General features: G+C 33.2%; 1 protein-coding gene across 6 annotated transcripts in view; it reads left to right on the top strand.

Annotated features, from left to right (window-relative positions):
- Positions 1-15220, top strand: part of LRBA (LPS responsive beige-like anchor protein) — a 786161-nt gene that overhangs the window by 568974 nt on the left and 201967 nt on the right. For all 6 annotated transcript variants that reach the window (XM_055276087.2, XM_063638262.1, XM_055276088.2 and 3 more), the window contains 2 exons: positions 583-698; positions 4533-4645. In XM_055276087.2, coding sequence (XP_055132062.1) covers positions 583-698; positions 4533-4645 — 229 coding nt within the window. The remainder of the gene's footprint in view (positions 1-582; positions 699-4532; positions 4646-15220) is intronic.

The raw sequence follows: 15220 nt of genomic DNA, 5'->3' as shown, positions 1-15220 counted from the left end.
GTATTGATCAGTTCTATTCACTGATGTTTACATTTCATTAGGAGGCCACAGGAAAATTTGTCTTCTATTAAGCTATATTAAAAAAATTACTCTTTACCCCATGAACAGATGCCTAAATAGTTTAGAATCTCCCTTCTCTTTGATACAAAGTGTATGCAAATATATTTAAATTTATAATGTAAAAATGTGTTCATTTAAGATAACTTTTACAATTAATAAAGACGTGAATAGAATTTTCTATGCACTTCCCAGCTACTATAATTTCTTCTTTTTTATATCAGTAAAGCAGTGAATTATTAATTATACTGTTATTAATCAACTTTTATTGAACCTGTACATTATAATGGCACTGTAATGACAGCTTACCTGAATGAATAGAACATGTATAATAGGTCTGTGGCTAGTCTAAATCATTTGTTTAACCATGAATTGTAGATTGAAACCTCTCTAGTGTTCATTAGTCTAACATGAATAGAACTTTTCAGAATTATAGATATTATTATGAATGAATAAGCACAGATAATTCATGATTTATTATTGTGATATAATTAATCATATCACATTGAATTCTTTTTCTTGCAGACGTATTTCATTAGCTAGTCCACGTCAGCTTTTTAAGGCTTCTAATATGACCCAGCGATGGCAACACAGAGAGATTTCTAATTTTGAGTACTTGATGTTTCTTAACACAATAGCAGGTAACCTAATTCCATGTTTTGATTTATTTTAGACAATAAATTATTAATTTCAATTGTTAGATTATTTTAAGTAGTGGTATAACTAGCTTGTTTTATTGCCATTATTGCTACTAGAATACTACAAAGGATATACAAAGAGAATAAGGTATGTTGCTTACTCTCATAGAAGTCATTTTAAGTACAAATATGAATGTTTACATGATTCTAGAACAAGGGGATATAGATTCAGTAAAAAATTCAAAGTACTGTGGTGATTAAAAGGACAGGGAGAGAGGGAAATTATATTCACCCAGTTGGTGGGAGTAAGGAGAAAATAAGGTTTCAATGGTTGTATAAGGATGGATACTATCTGACTAGCAGAGGAGGTGGTTGGAATGTTAGATGTCATTCCATGTAAGACTGAAAGCATAAGCAGACATACAAAGACGGGAAAATATAAAGTATACCTAGAGAGCAATGAATGGTGTAGTTTGTATATCTATTTATATACTGTATATTTTTGTGTGCATGAAGTATATATTCATAAAGATATAATGGGAAAAAATAAGAATGTTAATGTGAAGAACGATTTTCTTGTCAGTTTGAAGAGTTAGCAGTCAGTTCATTGGGCAACTTTTGAAAGTTTTTGAGCACCTAAGTGATATTAGAGCTGCATCCAAAATTAACTTGGAGGCTGTGTATGTAAGATAAATTTGGGTGGATAGAGACTAGGCAGAAAGTAAAGTTAGGAAGTAATTTTGTGTGTGTGTGTGTGTGTGTGTGTGTGTGTGTGTGTGTAGTAATGAGGGCTTCCATTAGATATCAGCGGGAATTAAAAAAGAAGGAACAAATTCTATAAGAATTCACAAGGCACCAACCATTTGATACGCAGCTGACTGAATGTAGGTGGTAAATGAGAAGAAAGTATCTGAAAAGACTTCCAGGCTTCTGGCCTGCGTTAGTGGGGAAATGGTGGTGCGATTAATGGAAAAAGAAGTCAGAAAATTTGATCTAGGGAAAGACGATGATTTTACTGTGCCAGCAGACTTTCAAGTTAAGGTATCAGAAAGAGTTTTTGGAAGTATAGGGCAAGGAGGATATTCAGAACTTAGAACTAGGACATTGGATTTCATCTGCATAGAGAGGAAATTACCGAGAGATGTGAGATCAGCAAGGAAGATAATACAGAAAGCAGTGAGATAAGACAGGGAAATTCTCTTGCATATGAGAAGAAAGAAGGAAAGTTAGTAAAGGACAAAAAGGAATGAGTGATCCTAGAATGTGCAAATATAGTAGGAGAACTGAGGTAAGTCAGATGTCTTGAGAGGCAAGGTGAAAGGGAGGAAGGCATTTTCACCTGTGTTAAATGTTACAGAGTGGAGAGGGAGACTTCAGAATGAATAGTTTGAAATGAAATAGTTAACTGTAGATGTAATTACAGATCTTTTTTATTTTTTTGAGACAGAGTTTCTCTCCTCTTCCCCCAGGCTGGAGTGCAGTGGCACAATCTCGGCTCACTGCAACCTCCGCCTCCCAGGTTCAAGCGATTCTCCTGCCTCAGCCTCCCAAGTAGCTGGGATTTTAGGCTCCTGCCACCACACCTGGCTAATTTTTGTATTTTTAGTAGAGACGGGGTTTCACCATGTTGGCCAGGCTGGTCTTGAACTCGTGACCTCAGGTTATCTGCCCGCCTCCACCTCCCAAAGTGCTGGGATTACAGGCATGAGCCACCACGCCCGGCCAATTATGGTTATTTTAAATGTGTTATTAAAGAGAGGATGGGTTGGGGCAGAGAGGAGAAATGATGAAAGAGGAGGAGAGAAGAAAAGTAACAATTCAAGTTATGAGGGAGACAAGTTTGAGAGCTCAGGTGAAGCAATTAGTCTTAGCAAAGAAAAGACCCTGTTAGAGAAATGGGAAAGAGTGAGGGGATGTTGCAAAGAATTGAAAGTTGAGGAGCTCACATTCAAAGTTCTAAATTTTATTAGAAGTTTATCTCACAGTCAGCTGAGGAAAAGGGATGAAGAAAATGTCAATGGTTATGTTGAATTTAGTAGAAATTATAGAACTAGTGACTAAAAGAATTTTTAAGTAGTGAGAGGAAACTTACATAACAAGTTTAATGGACATATTTTGCATGTAGTAAATCAATTAACCCATGTTGAATGCACAGTTATGATTATGGAGCAACATTTATGAAATGATGTGTTCTCAAATAGCTTTTATTGTGCCTGCAGTGTCTTTTCAGTATATTCCCTGTATATGTTTTATAAATATAGACTCAATCATTTGCTTTAGATTTTTTAAATGTGCATTAGAGGGTGGAGTTAAGTCTCACTTAAGATTTCTTTTACGTTATTATTTGTGCCGCATATAGATTCTCATGATATCATGATGCATTTCCCAAATGGCCATCAGTTGATATTCAATAACTGTGTATTGAGTTTAACTTAATTAAGTCTAATCACTGAGCAGGTACATACTCTTCATTTTTTAGGTACAATGAAAAATTATTTCTGATTATTTAAGTAGATGGGACAAGATGATTTTACTGTTTACCAACATTTAAATCAGAAGGAGAAGGAAGTGGGGGAGCATAAAATTTTTTTTCTGCTGCTATGTTTTTTTTTATGGAGAAATTAAAATTATTGATAGAAATATATAGTGACATTAATGACCTATGAATTAAAAATGTCATTGTTATAATGTTTTATAAGACTGTTCCAGGCCAGCCAAAAATGAACTCTGTTACCCTAATAGGCCTCAAGCCTAAGATGAATAGAGTAAAATAAAAAGTTAAAAACATCAGACCATAAAAAAGGCTTCGATACCAAGAGTATGTGCAGAGAACTACTTTAATATTCAGCTACATATTGATATGACATCAGTATATATTTGAGAAAGAAAAAGGAATGGAAATGATAGCATATATAATAAGAAAGGAATTCAGACAATATTAATATACTTGTCTCTCTTATATGTTCGCCATAAAAGTCTGTTCATGTTAAATCTAACTAAAAATATGGATAGTCTAGTAAATAGGAACTGGGATTCAAACACCAGCATTTTGATTCCAGAAACAATGATCTCATCCACTATGCTACCTCCCTAAAAAGGTAATATCCAAAAAACTGCTGTACATATGTAGAAGGACTACCTCCTCTTTTGCTGTAATTTGTATTTTTAATAAATCTAAATATGTCATTGAAAATGTCGTTAGAAAGAGGTATAGAAGAGCATGTGGCCACATTTGGGCATGTAAGGAAGCAACATTGATAATACTGCTCATTATTTTCAGAGGATTATAGGATTTGAAAACTACCACGGAAATTTCAGAATTATTTAGTACAATGCCCTCATTTTATAGATGACCGGTGAATGTCCACCAGGGTTAAGTCATTTAGACTTGATTGCTTAGTTGGTTGATTATTAATGGCAGAGAAAGGATTCTTGTTTTGAAAAACAGTGAGAATTACAAATAGCTTTTTAAAGTCTTAAAAAAAGAGTATTTTATTTGGGGCAGGCTTTCAAGTGATAAAAAAATTGTCGAATGTAGTTTAAAAGAACACAAACTTAGGACCAGAAAATCTGGATTTGAATATGGTTTGACCATTACTAGCTGTGTGATTTGGGGCAAGTTACCTAACCTTTTGTGACTCTATTTTTTCATCTGTGAAATGGAGATGATACAATTTCATAGGATTGTTGTGAGGATTAAATGAGATAAAGTATGGATACTGAGAACGATGTCTGGCAATCAAAAATTGTTAATCTTATTTTTAGTAAATTATATTACTGAATCTGTTTATTTCACTTTTAAAACTATAAATTACAAGTAACTTTTTTCCCTATCAGGACGGAGTTATAATGACTTAAATCAGTATCCAGTGTTTCCTTGGGTCATCACTAATTATGAATCGGAAGAACTGGATCTTACCTTGCCCACCAACTTCAGAGATTTGTCCAAGGTAATTTCTCAGTAATCATCTGAAATATAATTGTCTTGCATATAAAAATAAATTGGATTGTCTTTAGTTATTTTACTTAACTTAAAAAATTTTTTCAAATATAGTCCTACCTTTAATATAATTATCTCTTAAACATATTTTCAAATGGAAAAATTTAGTGTGCATGACAAACACTATTTCTCTTTTGTGATGTTAGCACTGATATTCAGTGCATGGATTCATTAATTTAGTAAGCATTGCAAAATTGTGGTATTTAAAATATCACTTTTATTTCACTTATTTATGGGACTCATTCTATAAAGAGACACTTCCTCTCTTCTACTACTGGGGTATCCAGTGGTACATTGCAGAGAAAAGACAGTATAGAAGTTTAATTCTTTCTCTTTTCTGTTAATTTACGTAACAGTTTTCAAAATATTGAGTTGATTCCTAGCATTCTCCAGTGGTACCCAACTATTAAAAAAGTATCTTTATGAACTCATAGATTTAAATGTATCTGATGTTCCAATCCATTGCAGTTATTTACTGATATTCAGTTGTTCTTTCTTTGACCAGGGGGAGCTTCTTGAAGTTATTTCTGGGACATTTTGACACTGTTTGTAGTCTTTGATAACTTTCATGCTCTCTGGTATGACAAGGCATTCTAGTCTTAACCCTTACATTTTCTGGCCCGGATACAGAATCATCTATTTCTTTGAGGAGCCCGGGTGGGACCTCTTCTAGTGGGAATTAAGATCTGGAGATCACAGTTTTGTCTATTCTGCTTATTGCTACTGAATTTGTCATTATTTCTATCCCTTTTTTAGAGGGTGCTAGGAAAAAATTTAGGATGAAATACATTATGAGTTCAAACTGATTCCTCCAATTTATATTCAGAATTGTATTTCCTTTAATGTCTGAGTACAAAGTCTCTACCCTCATTTTTTAGGTGAGTAGAATATCCAGTCTTTTTCCTAAAGCTTCTTTCCTTAGTAATTTCTAGGAACAGCTAACAAATGTTTATGTCTTCTACATCTTTGACCTGGAGACTCTTTGTTGCTTCTTCACTGTCTGTACCCTGACCCAGTGTTGGTTCTTTGTTCCTGTACGTCACTCTTACATTCTCAAAACACCAGATTTCTTGCTGTTAGTACTAACTTTTTTCAAGGGTATACATAGTCCTTTCCCTTAACTCTTCTAAACCCATCTTAGGCCACAGGTAAGTGTTTATATAGAGTTCCACTGAATACCCAATCATAGCAGAAATGCAAGGCTCTCAGTGATTCACAGTCTCAGTCAGAGGATCATTGCCCAGTGTCTGCAGATCCCAGCATGAGAAGTACAAGTTCACTCAACATATCCAGTGTCCTTTACTTAGAGCTCAGGGACTCTGAGTGTGTTCTCTTATTTACTCATTCCAGGAAGATGTTCAGGAGTAATTCCTACTCTCTATCCACAGGATAGGATCTTCACACAGTTCAGACAATCACAATAGTTACCGGTGATGTCAAAACGAAGGTTAACATTTTCCTCATGACAAACAATAGTGTTTAGGATCTAGCCATTGTCTGTTTTATTACCACATCTTCTGTCTCTGTCCCCATCTTTGCTGTATCATCTGATCCTGTAATGCCTCATGTTCACCTCTTGTGCTTTTGCTGTTGCTCTTCTCTTTATCTAGAAATTTGAACTCCCAGGGTACTTTCCATATACTTGTTATCACACATTTCATAATTTATTATAATTTTAACATTTTCTTCTCTGTATTCTCTATTAATCAAAATCATTGAATACAAAGATTTTGTTTTGTTAATTTCTGTATCTCTTGTGCCTGGTACAGTGCTTAGAGCTAAGAAATTGTACCAGTTTCTATATCTACTTACTGAACTCTAAAAGGGAGCTTTAATTTTCAGAGGAAAGCCTTATTCGTGGATCACATGTCTAATAAGGGATTAATATCAAGAATATGTAGAGACTCTTAAAACTCAGCAACATTCAAAAATGGGTAAAGAACCCGATAGACATTTCTCCAAAGAGGATATACAAGTGGCCAATGAGATGGAAATGAACATGACTAATTATTAGAGAAATGTAAATCAAAATCACAATAAGATACCACTTCACAACCATTAGGAAGATTGTTAATGAAAACAAACCCAGAAAATCACAAGTGTTGGCACGGATGTGGAAAATTGGAACCCTTGTGCATGCTGGTGGGAATGTATGATAGTGCAGCTTATATGTCAAACAGTATGGTAGTTTCTCAAAAAATTAAAAAGAATTGAAAGTAGGGATAAGAACAGATAATTTTACACCCATGTTCATATTTGTAGCAGCGTGACACACAACAGCTAAGAGATAGAAACAACCCAAATGTCCATCAACAGATAAATGGGTAAACAAAATATGGTATATACATACAATGTAATATTTATTCAGCCTTAAAAAGGAAGGAAGCTCTGACATATGCTACAACATGAATAACCCTTGAGGATGTTATGCTAGGTGAAATAAGCCAGTCACAAAAGGGCAAATACTGTATGATTCCATTCATATGAGGTACTTAGAGTTGTGAAATTTATAGAGACAAAAAGTAGAATACTGGTTGCCAGGGCCTGGGGTGAGGGAGAGAATGAGGAGTTAGTGTTTAATATAATAGGTATAGAGTTTCAGGATTGCAAGTTGAAAAAAGTTCTCAAGATGGATAGTGGTGATGATTTTTCAACAATGTGAATGTATTTAATACTACTGAACTGTACGTTTATGTTATATATATTTTGCCACCATTAATAAAAGAGAAACCAGCAAGAAACAAAAAAGTTAGCAAACTAGAAACAATTTGAAAAAGTGCCTGTGTGTTTCTGTTCTTGCTTCTCTGTGATCACTTTGAGAATATGCCCTAAACATTCCCAAGTTAACCTGCTGGTGGGATGTGACTGACACATGGAGGACACTTGAGCTGTGACAGCTTAGGCCATCCTTAACAAGCTAGTCCTCAGCTGACCTGCCAGCTGACCACAAACATATGAAGGAGTCCAACTAAGAGCAACAAAGCCTGGCCCAGCTCAGCAGAATTTCTCGATTGACCCATTGACCATGAGGAATGATAAATGGTTGGTTTAAAAAAAATTGAAAAGAAAAGGAAGGCCTTACACATCGGTATCATATTTGTTCTAAGACCCCATAGTATTATGGAATCTATAGAGCTCTGTAGTCTAATAAATGAGGAATGTATTAGTTTGACTTGTGTAATGAGCCATGCAGTAGGTCAATAATAAAAACTGGGCAGCTCTTTAATCCTCAGGCTATTATACCCTAATCTCTCTCCATGGTTTGAATTTTGTGTTTCCAAAAGTAAGAATATCCTTTTTGGGGGTTGAATTTGTTAGAATATAAAATTTGCTTCACAAAATGAATGACATATATATGAATATGTGTTCTAGAGTCCTAGAAGTATCGCCTTGCCTTCTGTTTCAGGGCTGAATCCATCAGTTTGGACTTCTATTTCAGCACATAGCTTATTCAGATATTTTTTGTGCTTTAGATGGGTTTTTAGAAATCTCTTTAAGATGTGATGAGTACTAAGATGGATCGTGGCCTGGACTCATGATTCAATCTTGATGAAACAGCACCTAATGATGACAAGTGGGAGGTTATTTTTTTGTTTGTTTTTTTTTTTTAGAATATGTTTTTCTCTTCCTCCATCTTTGCACCTTTGCAAAAGTTCTCATAACGCTTTTACCTCGTCCTAACACCATCCTTTTTTACCAACTGCCTCCATTCTCTACCCCTCATCTTTGTTATCTATTCTACTAAAAACGTTAAATGACCAGAAAGAAGTCTCCAGAACAATTTTATTATGTAGGCTGTATGATTTTTATTATGAATATTCATTGAAATTATATCAGAAAAATGCTATTGTAGATTAGTGGCCAGCTAAACAGAATCCTTTATTAAAATCAAATTTTATTTGTGTATTACAGCTGTACCTAAGGAACTTGTGAAATACTTTTGTTGGGTGGGTAAAATATTATTTTAACTAATGCCTTTTCTTCAGGATATGAGAAATAAGGTTACCTTATGCCCCACTAGATGATCAATAGTAATTTTGCTTTTTCATTTTGCTACATTAAAAATAAAAAAGGGGTTGCTGCAAAACAAAACAAAACTGTTGCTTTCATTAACCTCTATCCAAATATGTCCACATCCACTAAACAAAGACATAAGAAATGTCATTTGTGTAATTTTGTGACTTCAATTGTAATGGCATTCATTTTTATATTTTTTAGAAATTTTGTGAAATATTTGCCCTTTTGGCTGAGGAAGGAATAGTTATAAAAAGTGCTTTCAACAAGAACTGAAGGGCACACAGTTGAATAGTGAACAGTAGTGTAATTAGTAGGTCTGGGGAGAAGAGAGGAGCCCTAACATTCTACTGCCTTACAACTAATGTTTCTTTTCCTATAAACCAATGGTAGTGTGAATGCTACAAAAGTCATTCAGGTTCATGACAATGGAATTCTACTAGTACTAATTGCTTTCATTAAATATTGATGAAATAAGTGAGTTTGGAATCAGCTGCATTTAGTGAAATAATCAGGCACATCAGATATTTGAAAGTTGTACTTTGCACATATAAAATAGTGGTGATTGTTTACTTAGTAAAAGTATCTCATTCCTTTTAGTATTAAGGCTTGCTAAAATGTTTACAGTATGATTCTATTTTCAAATATTTGTTTATACACACATTTTCAAGAATACATCTCATATATAAATGAGCTCTGTCTGTACAAATAATGATTATAATAGAATTGTATTAAAATTTGTCCCATAGTATACATTTTGTAAACATTACTGTTTGTTGAAATAAACTTGTGAAATCTTAGAAAACATTGTATGCATAGCTTAATGTAGGATACAAACAGATCTTATCTCTGTTCTTAAGTGGATAATATAGCCTGACTGGCTTTAAAATGTATTGAATTATTTATGCATATTTTTATCTATTTAATTTCCCCAAAGCTGTTTTTCAGAGGACTTTTAGTAGCTTTGATAGAAAGCTACAATTTTATGTGGTAATCTCTTCCATGTTGCACTGGGAATTTTCTTTCTGAAGCTGAATTAATGTAACCAGCATCCTTTCTTCTGTATTATTTTTCTGATCTTCTTTTAAGAAAAAAAATGTCTGAATGGAGCAACGTAAAAAATGTCTTTTTAAATGTATAAGCTTTTATTCCATGTGCAATATCTCTTTATAATCATTCCAAATTAGTATTGTAAGTACATTGAGAAGATCAAATCTATTTTATTCTGAAAGACTGGTGAAAATTAAATCTTTTCTTGTATTGCAAAAGTCCTCATTTAGCATAAAATGGTTTAATTTATTCTTTCAAAGCTGAAAAAAATGGGAATCAATTTTGAGGTTGATTTCTTTTCCTTCTACTTTCCCAGTTATTTCATCAGTAGTCTGAAATTCTGACTGATGAGAAGACAGATCTAACCATGCATAGAATTTGGAGTGACATTAATCCATATTTTATAAACATACATTGATTTTATACTTTGACAACCTCCTTGGAAGAGATAAGATTCAACATTTTCTTTTTGACATTTCTTTATAAGAAATTATAATCGGCGCAGGAATATATTTACAAAATGTCATACCATAAAAATAAATTATGATGGCTGAGTTTTTCAGTACCAGGGCTTCCTTTGTAGATTAGGATGATTTCCTTTGTACCTGTGATTTATTATTTTTTCTTTACTTTGGAAAGTGATTGTGTAAAACAAATTTTCTGAGAGAGGGAAACCAAGACAATCTGAGGCAATCATTTTTCTTCTAGTTGACCAGTGTAGTTATTTTAGAATATATAATATGTATTTGTACAGTAATCTGGGTACCTTTTAAAAAAACCAGTATGTTCTTGGATTGAAATGCAATTGATAACTATTCCATTTGCCAATGAAAACCCAATTATCTTGGCTATGAAATTCACAAGACAGGAGCATCCACTTTATTATTGTTGTTAGCTAATATTTATTGAGCATTTACTATATGCCAGGCTTTTGTCTAAGTGTTTTGTGTGTGGTAATTCCTTTAACCTTCACAAAATCCCTTTAAGTAGGTAACATCATTATTGTTTTTTACAGAGGCAGAAACTAATGCACCATGTGGTCAAGTTGCACATAGGTAGAATCAGAATTTGAACACTAAGTTTTCAACTTGTAGCTCACTATTGCTTTTTTAAAAAATGAATGGGATACCGTAGCATAACATAAAAAAGAAAACATCACTGTGCATATTGTATAAATCTTCTGCTCAATTTGTTTGAGTGTATGTACATGTGTGTTTTTTAAAGTAACATATTTCTTAATGTGAGCTTTGGCCCAGAAAGTTTGAGAAACTCTGTAATATGCTAATACTGCCTTCCACTTTTGGCACCAGTTGCTGGGTCTATTTTAATGTTATTTATCAAGTTGCCTTTCACTTCTCATGCTGAAGTACCTAGTACATGCAAGCAACATGCTATTGCTTGAAAAAGGAAAGCTTTTTTTCTTTTCAAATTGCCCTACTCTTGTCGTCTTTATTCCAGGTTATGCTCCAGGCTTTTTTGATTAAACCCATTTTACAAAAAAAGCTGAATATTTGGTTAAAACTAGAGGATCCCTAGTGTTACTGCTTATTCATTTGTTCATTCATTTATTGGTTGTTAATTGAGTACTGTAATATGCCATGGACTGCTAGTTTCTGAAGATATGAAAGAATAAAATGAAGTCATTACTATCCTAGTAAAAGAATAAGCTGAAGATTTGGGAGAAACAGGAATGGCCAAGATAAAGCAAATAACTTACTTTTTAATAATTACAACTCACATTTTTAAAATGAAGGAAAATAGGGAGCTTGAGGAACAAGGTAAAGAAAAATCCGTTTTTCATCTTTAGATTGTAACCACAAAATGAGCTGTTATTTTGGTCCATAGTGCAGAAACAGGAAAATAAAGAGTAGAAGAAAATGAACCTGCACCATGATCTCCTGGTTCCTATCTTGCAACATAGGAATCAGAGGAAAATTGACTAAAACTGAATTTTAAATTTTTATCTAAGCTCTAAGAAATCATGTTTGTTTTGTTTCGTTTTGTTTTTAAACCTATGTTACAATGCTAGACTATTCACACTCTGTTAACTTAGCAGTTTACATTGCCCTAGTTTGGATCCAAATAGTGCTAAAGAGTAGATTCTGACAAAACCGAAGAGAACTGAGTGACAGAACCATAGTGAATTTATTCATTGCTGTGTTGCTCCTGTTTGTGCTTAGTATATGTTTCTGTTTCTCGCTCTCTCTTTCAGGAAAAGCAAGTGATTTTTTTTCTCTCCTTCATTTATCTCCTACCATTTGGATGTATATTTTTATATGTGAGATATTTCTCTTTAACACACACATTTAATATACAGCATGCATCTTGACCTGGAATTGACTACCGACATTTAACTGTTGTTGATCAGACAGCACTTCTTTATCTCTTTAAGTTTTAAGTGCTGTTTCTGATGAATGCCAGTCCTTTTAGTCTGCTCTGTAACAGATACACCGGGAATCAATATACCATCTAGATGTCACAGAGGGAAAAGAACACTCTTGGGGTTAGGGAGAATATTGTTTAAACTTGTTAGGTGTTATGGCTTTTACTTCGTTTTTCTATTTATTGGGCTTCAGTGAAGCCAAAGGAATTCAAGCTTACAAAAAGAAACACATCTTATGATACTACAACAGTAAATAATAGATCTTAAATTGTTGAAATAAAATATAAATGCAGAGAAAGAAACTAAAAATTACCCCATACTTGATTATGTTTTGGATATGTTTTATTGGCTGACATAATATGTTAAAATATTTTAATCTTGGCATCAAACGTGGATGCTGTTGTATGCCACATTGATTTTAGAGATTATGATATAAATGACATTGTCTGGCCTTGGAAAGTTTGCAGTCTAATAAGCATAAAAATGATATGGGGAGAGTTCCCAATGTATTTGTAGGATTGTGAGGGAAGCCCTAATAGGTGCTTTCCACTATGACAAGCATTTTACATATGCTGTTTTGTTTAATTCCCTCAATAACCCTGTAAGGAATGTGTTAGTATCTTTATTTTACAGATAAGGAAACTAAGATTTAGTGAGGTTAAAGAATTCTGGGAGGTCACACATTTTCCAAGTGGTAAGCTCAGGATTTGATCTCAAATCTGTCTGTCAGTCAACTGGTAGACTTTAGGTATAATCTGAAAGAACATTTTAAATTCAATACCTGCTGTATATCTGCTTCATTCCAAAATCCAACTACTCTTCCCTCTGTATTGTCAAAAAGCAAGAGATAGACTTTTTTGGAGAAATTGTACCAGACAAGTTTCTGATATGAGAACACCAAGCACACCAGAAGGAAGGTTTAAGGTAAAGGATGGAAAACAGGAGGATTATAACTGAAAGCTTTAAGTACTAAGTCGTGAAAGCCCCTAGACCCCTTCTGCTGTCATGCTATTAGAACTGTGGCAGCTAAGCTTATACCATCCCCACCCCATAAGACAGAAGATTGTATTACTCTTTGGACATATTCACTGGCTCAAAAGAAAACACCTAAAAAAATAAAACATTTAGGGATTCTACTTCGAGCCCACTTGATTTCCCTTCAGTGAAGTCTACCAGTTCACATCACTACTTATGGTCTATATGCTTCAATCAGCTCTTCAGTGTCTCATTCTTAAAAATGGAGGTGCAGCCAAGTATTAGCAAACATTTAAAGACAACCTCTAATGTGAAAGATGACAAAGACCAAAGCAAATAGAAAATCAAAACAGAACCAGAAGAAAGAGGCAATTTATGAAGTAGAAGTGTTTAAAAAAAAAAACACAAAAAACCAGAATAAATATTTTCAGATAAAAGGAAACTATTGCATTAATAGAACAAGAAAATTATGCTATGGAAAGTGAATAATCATAAAACAAGAAAGAGCAGTATAAAAATTAATAGAAGAGTTGTAAGTGCAGATATCTTCTAAAAGGAATATCAACATGATGTGGAGAAAACAGCCTGGAAAGATAAAATTAGACCAGAGCAGGGAATCTTTGGATTTAGATAGAGTTGTATATTCCTGTTACCATTTATAAGTAGAGGGACCTTTAGCAGATTACTTAATTTTGAGGATCCTAGGTAGCAAACTGTGTAGCTATTTAATTTATATAACCCTAAAGAAAATTTTTCATGGGTACACTGACCTTTTTAAATTGAATTATTACTTGTTCAATGTGGCATGTTAGTTTAAAATGTGTCTGTGCAACTCTTTATGTAGAATTTAATACTAAGTTCAGGAAAGTGGAAGCATATATACTTAAGGAATATGTATGTATTTGGATGTTATAAGGCATTTACAGGATTTGTTGAAGTTTTCTTTTTAAAACAGAATTAGTCTATTTATTTTGTGTGGCTGTGTTTCTAAACTTACATCTTTTAAGCATTAGTACTCTGTATAGCAGATTTGGTTTTCTGTAGAAGTTATCTTCTAATAGAAGTTTTTGAATGACTCTAACAGACGTTAATTCTACACTTAATGCAAGCAGCCTCCAATGACATTGTTTTTTAACATTGGTCAGAAAATGATAAACTGAAGCAACTGAAATGGATTGTGGTTAATATTACTGTCAGGGTGATGAATAATCCTGACATATACCAGCAACACACTGCCAGTCAGTAATCCTTCTCAAAGTTAAGTATTTATTCTCTAATCATGCTAAGTTACTGTGATGTGGAGTGACTATTTATTATTATTTATAAATGAGTTGTTTTATTTGCATAGCATTATTAATTTTATCCCATAATGCTTTGTATTCGTTTGGTGCTGGGTGTACAAACTGAGGTAGGTTTAGAGTAGGGAATATCTACTGTGAATTTACATAGGAACTATTTTCAAAACACCTAGGAATTTTTTTTAAGTTTAATTAGTAGTAGTAACTATCCTCCTGATTTTAGGCTTGGCTATTTTTTTTAATTATAGAAAGTAAATTTAGTAGAAGGACATTTAAAAAACATGTATGCATTTGTAGCTTTTAAAATATACTTGCATGTATCAACTTCTGATTCTTATCTTGCTATGATTTTAAAAGTTACTTTGTGTGTGAATATGTACTATGCTTTTTTACAGTGGATAATGTAATAAATATCTTTTATTCTTATGTTCAAATTCCTGTCCAATTCTTTATTCTCCAAGTTCTATTCAATGTGTTTGTTCAAATAATTGTTAAGTATTTGCTGGGCATCTTTTGTCTACACTATTCTGAGGACTCTTCCAGAAACAAAAGTGAATTAAATTGTTTGTACTTTTAAAGACCTTTATAATTGCATGCATTATATTTAAAACATTTGTACAAGACTAATCAGAAAACATTTTTCAGTAGCTTAATTTTTAGATTGTCTTACTTTCAGAAAAGGAATTTTTTAAAAAGTGTGAATCCAAAATTTATCATTTGAAGCAAGTTTTTGGAAGTGGAAAGGAGTAAATTCTGCAAGCAAAATCATATTATTGTGGGCTCAATATAAAAATTAGAATAGACA

Source organism: Symphalangus syndactylus, chromosome 4, assembly GCF_028878055.3.
Source record: "Symphalangus syndactylus isolate Jambi chromosome 4, NHGRI_mSymSyn1-v2.1_pri, whole genome shotgun sequence".
Taxonomy (NCBI): Eukaryota; Metazoa; Chordata; class Mammalia; order Primates; family Hylobatidae; genus Symphalangus; species Symphalangus syndactylus.
This window is presented reverse-complemented; position numbering and strand designations above follow the sequence as displayed.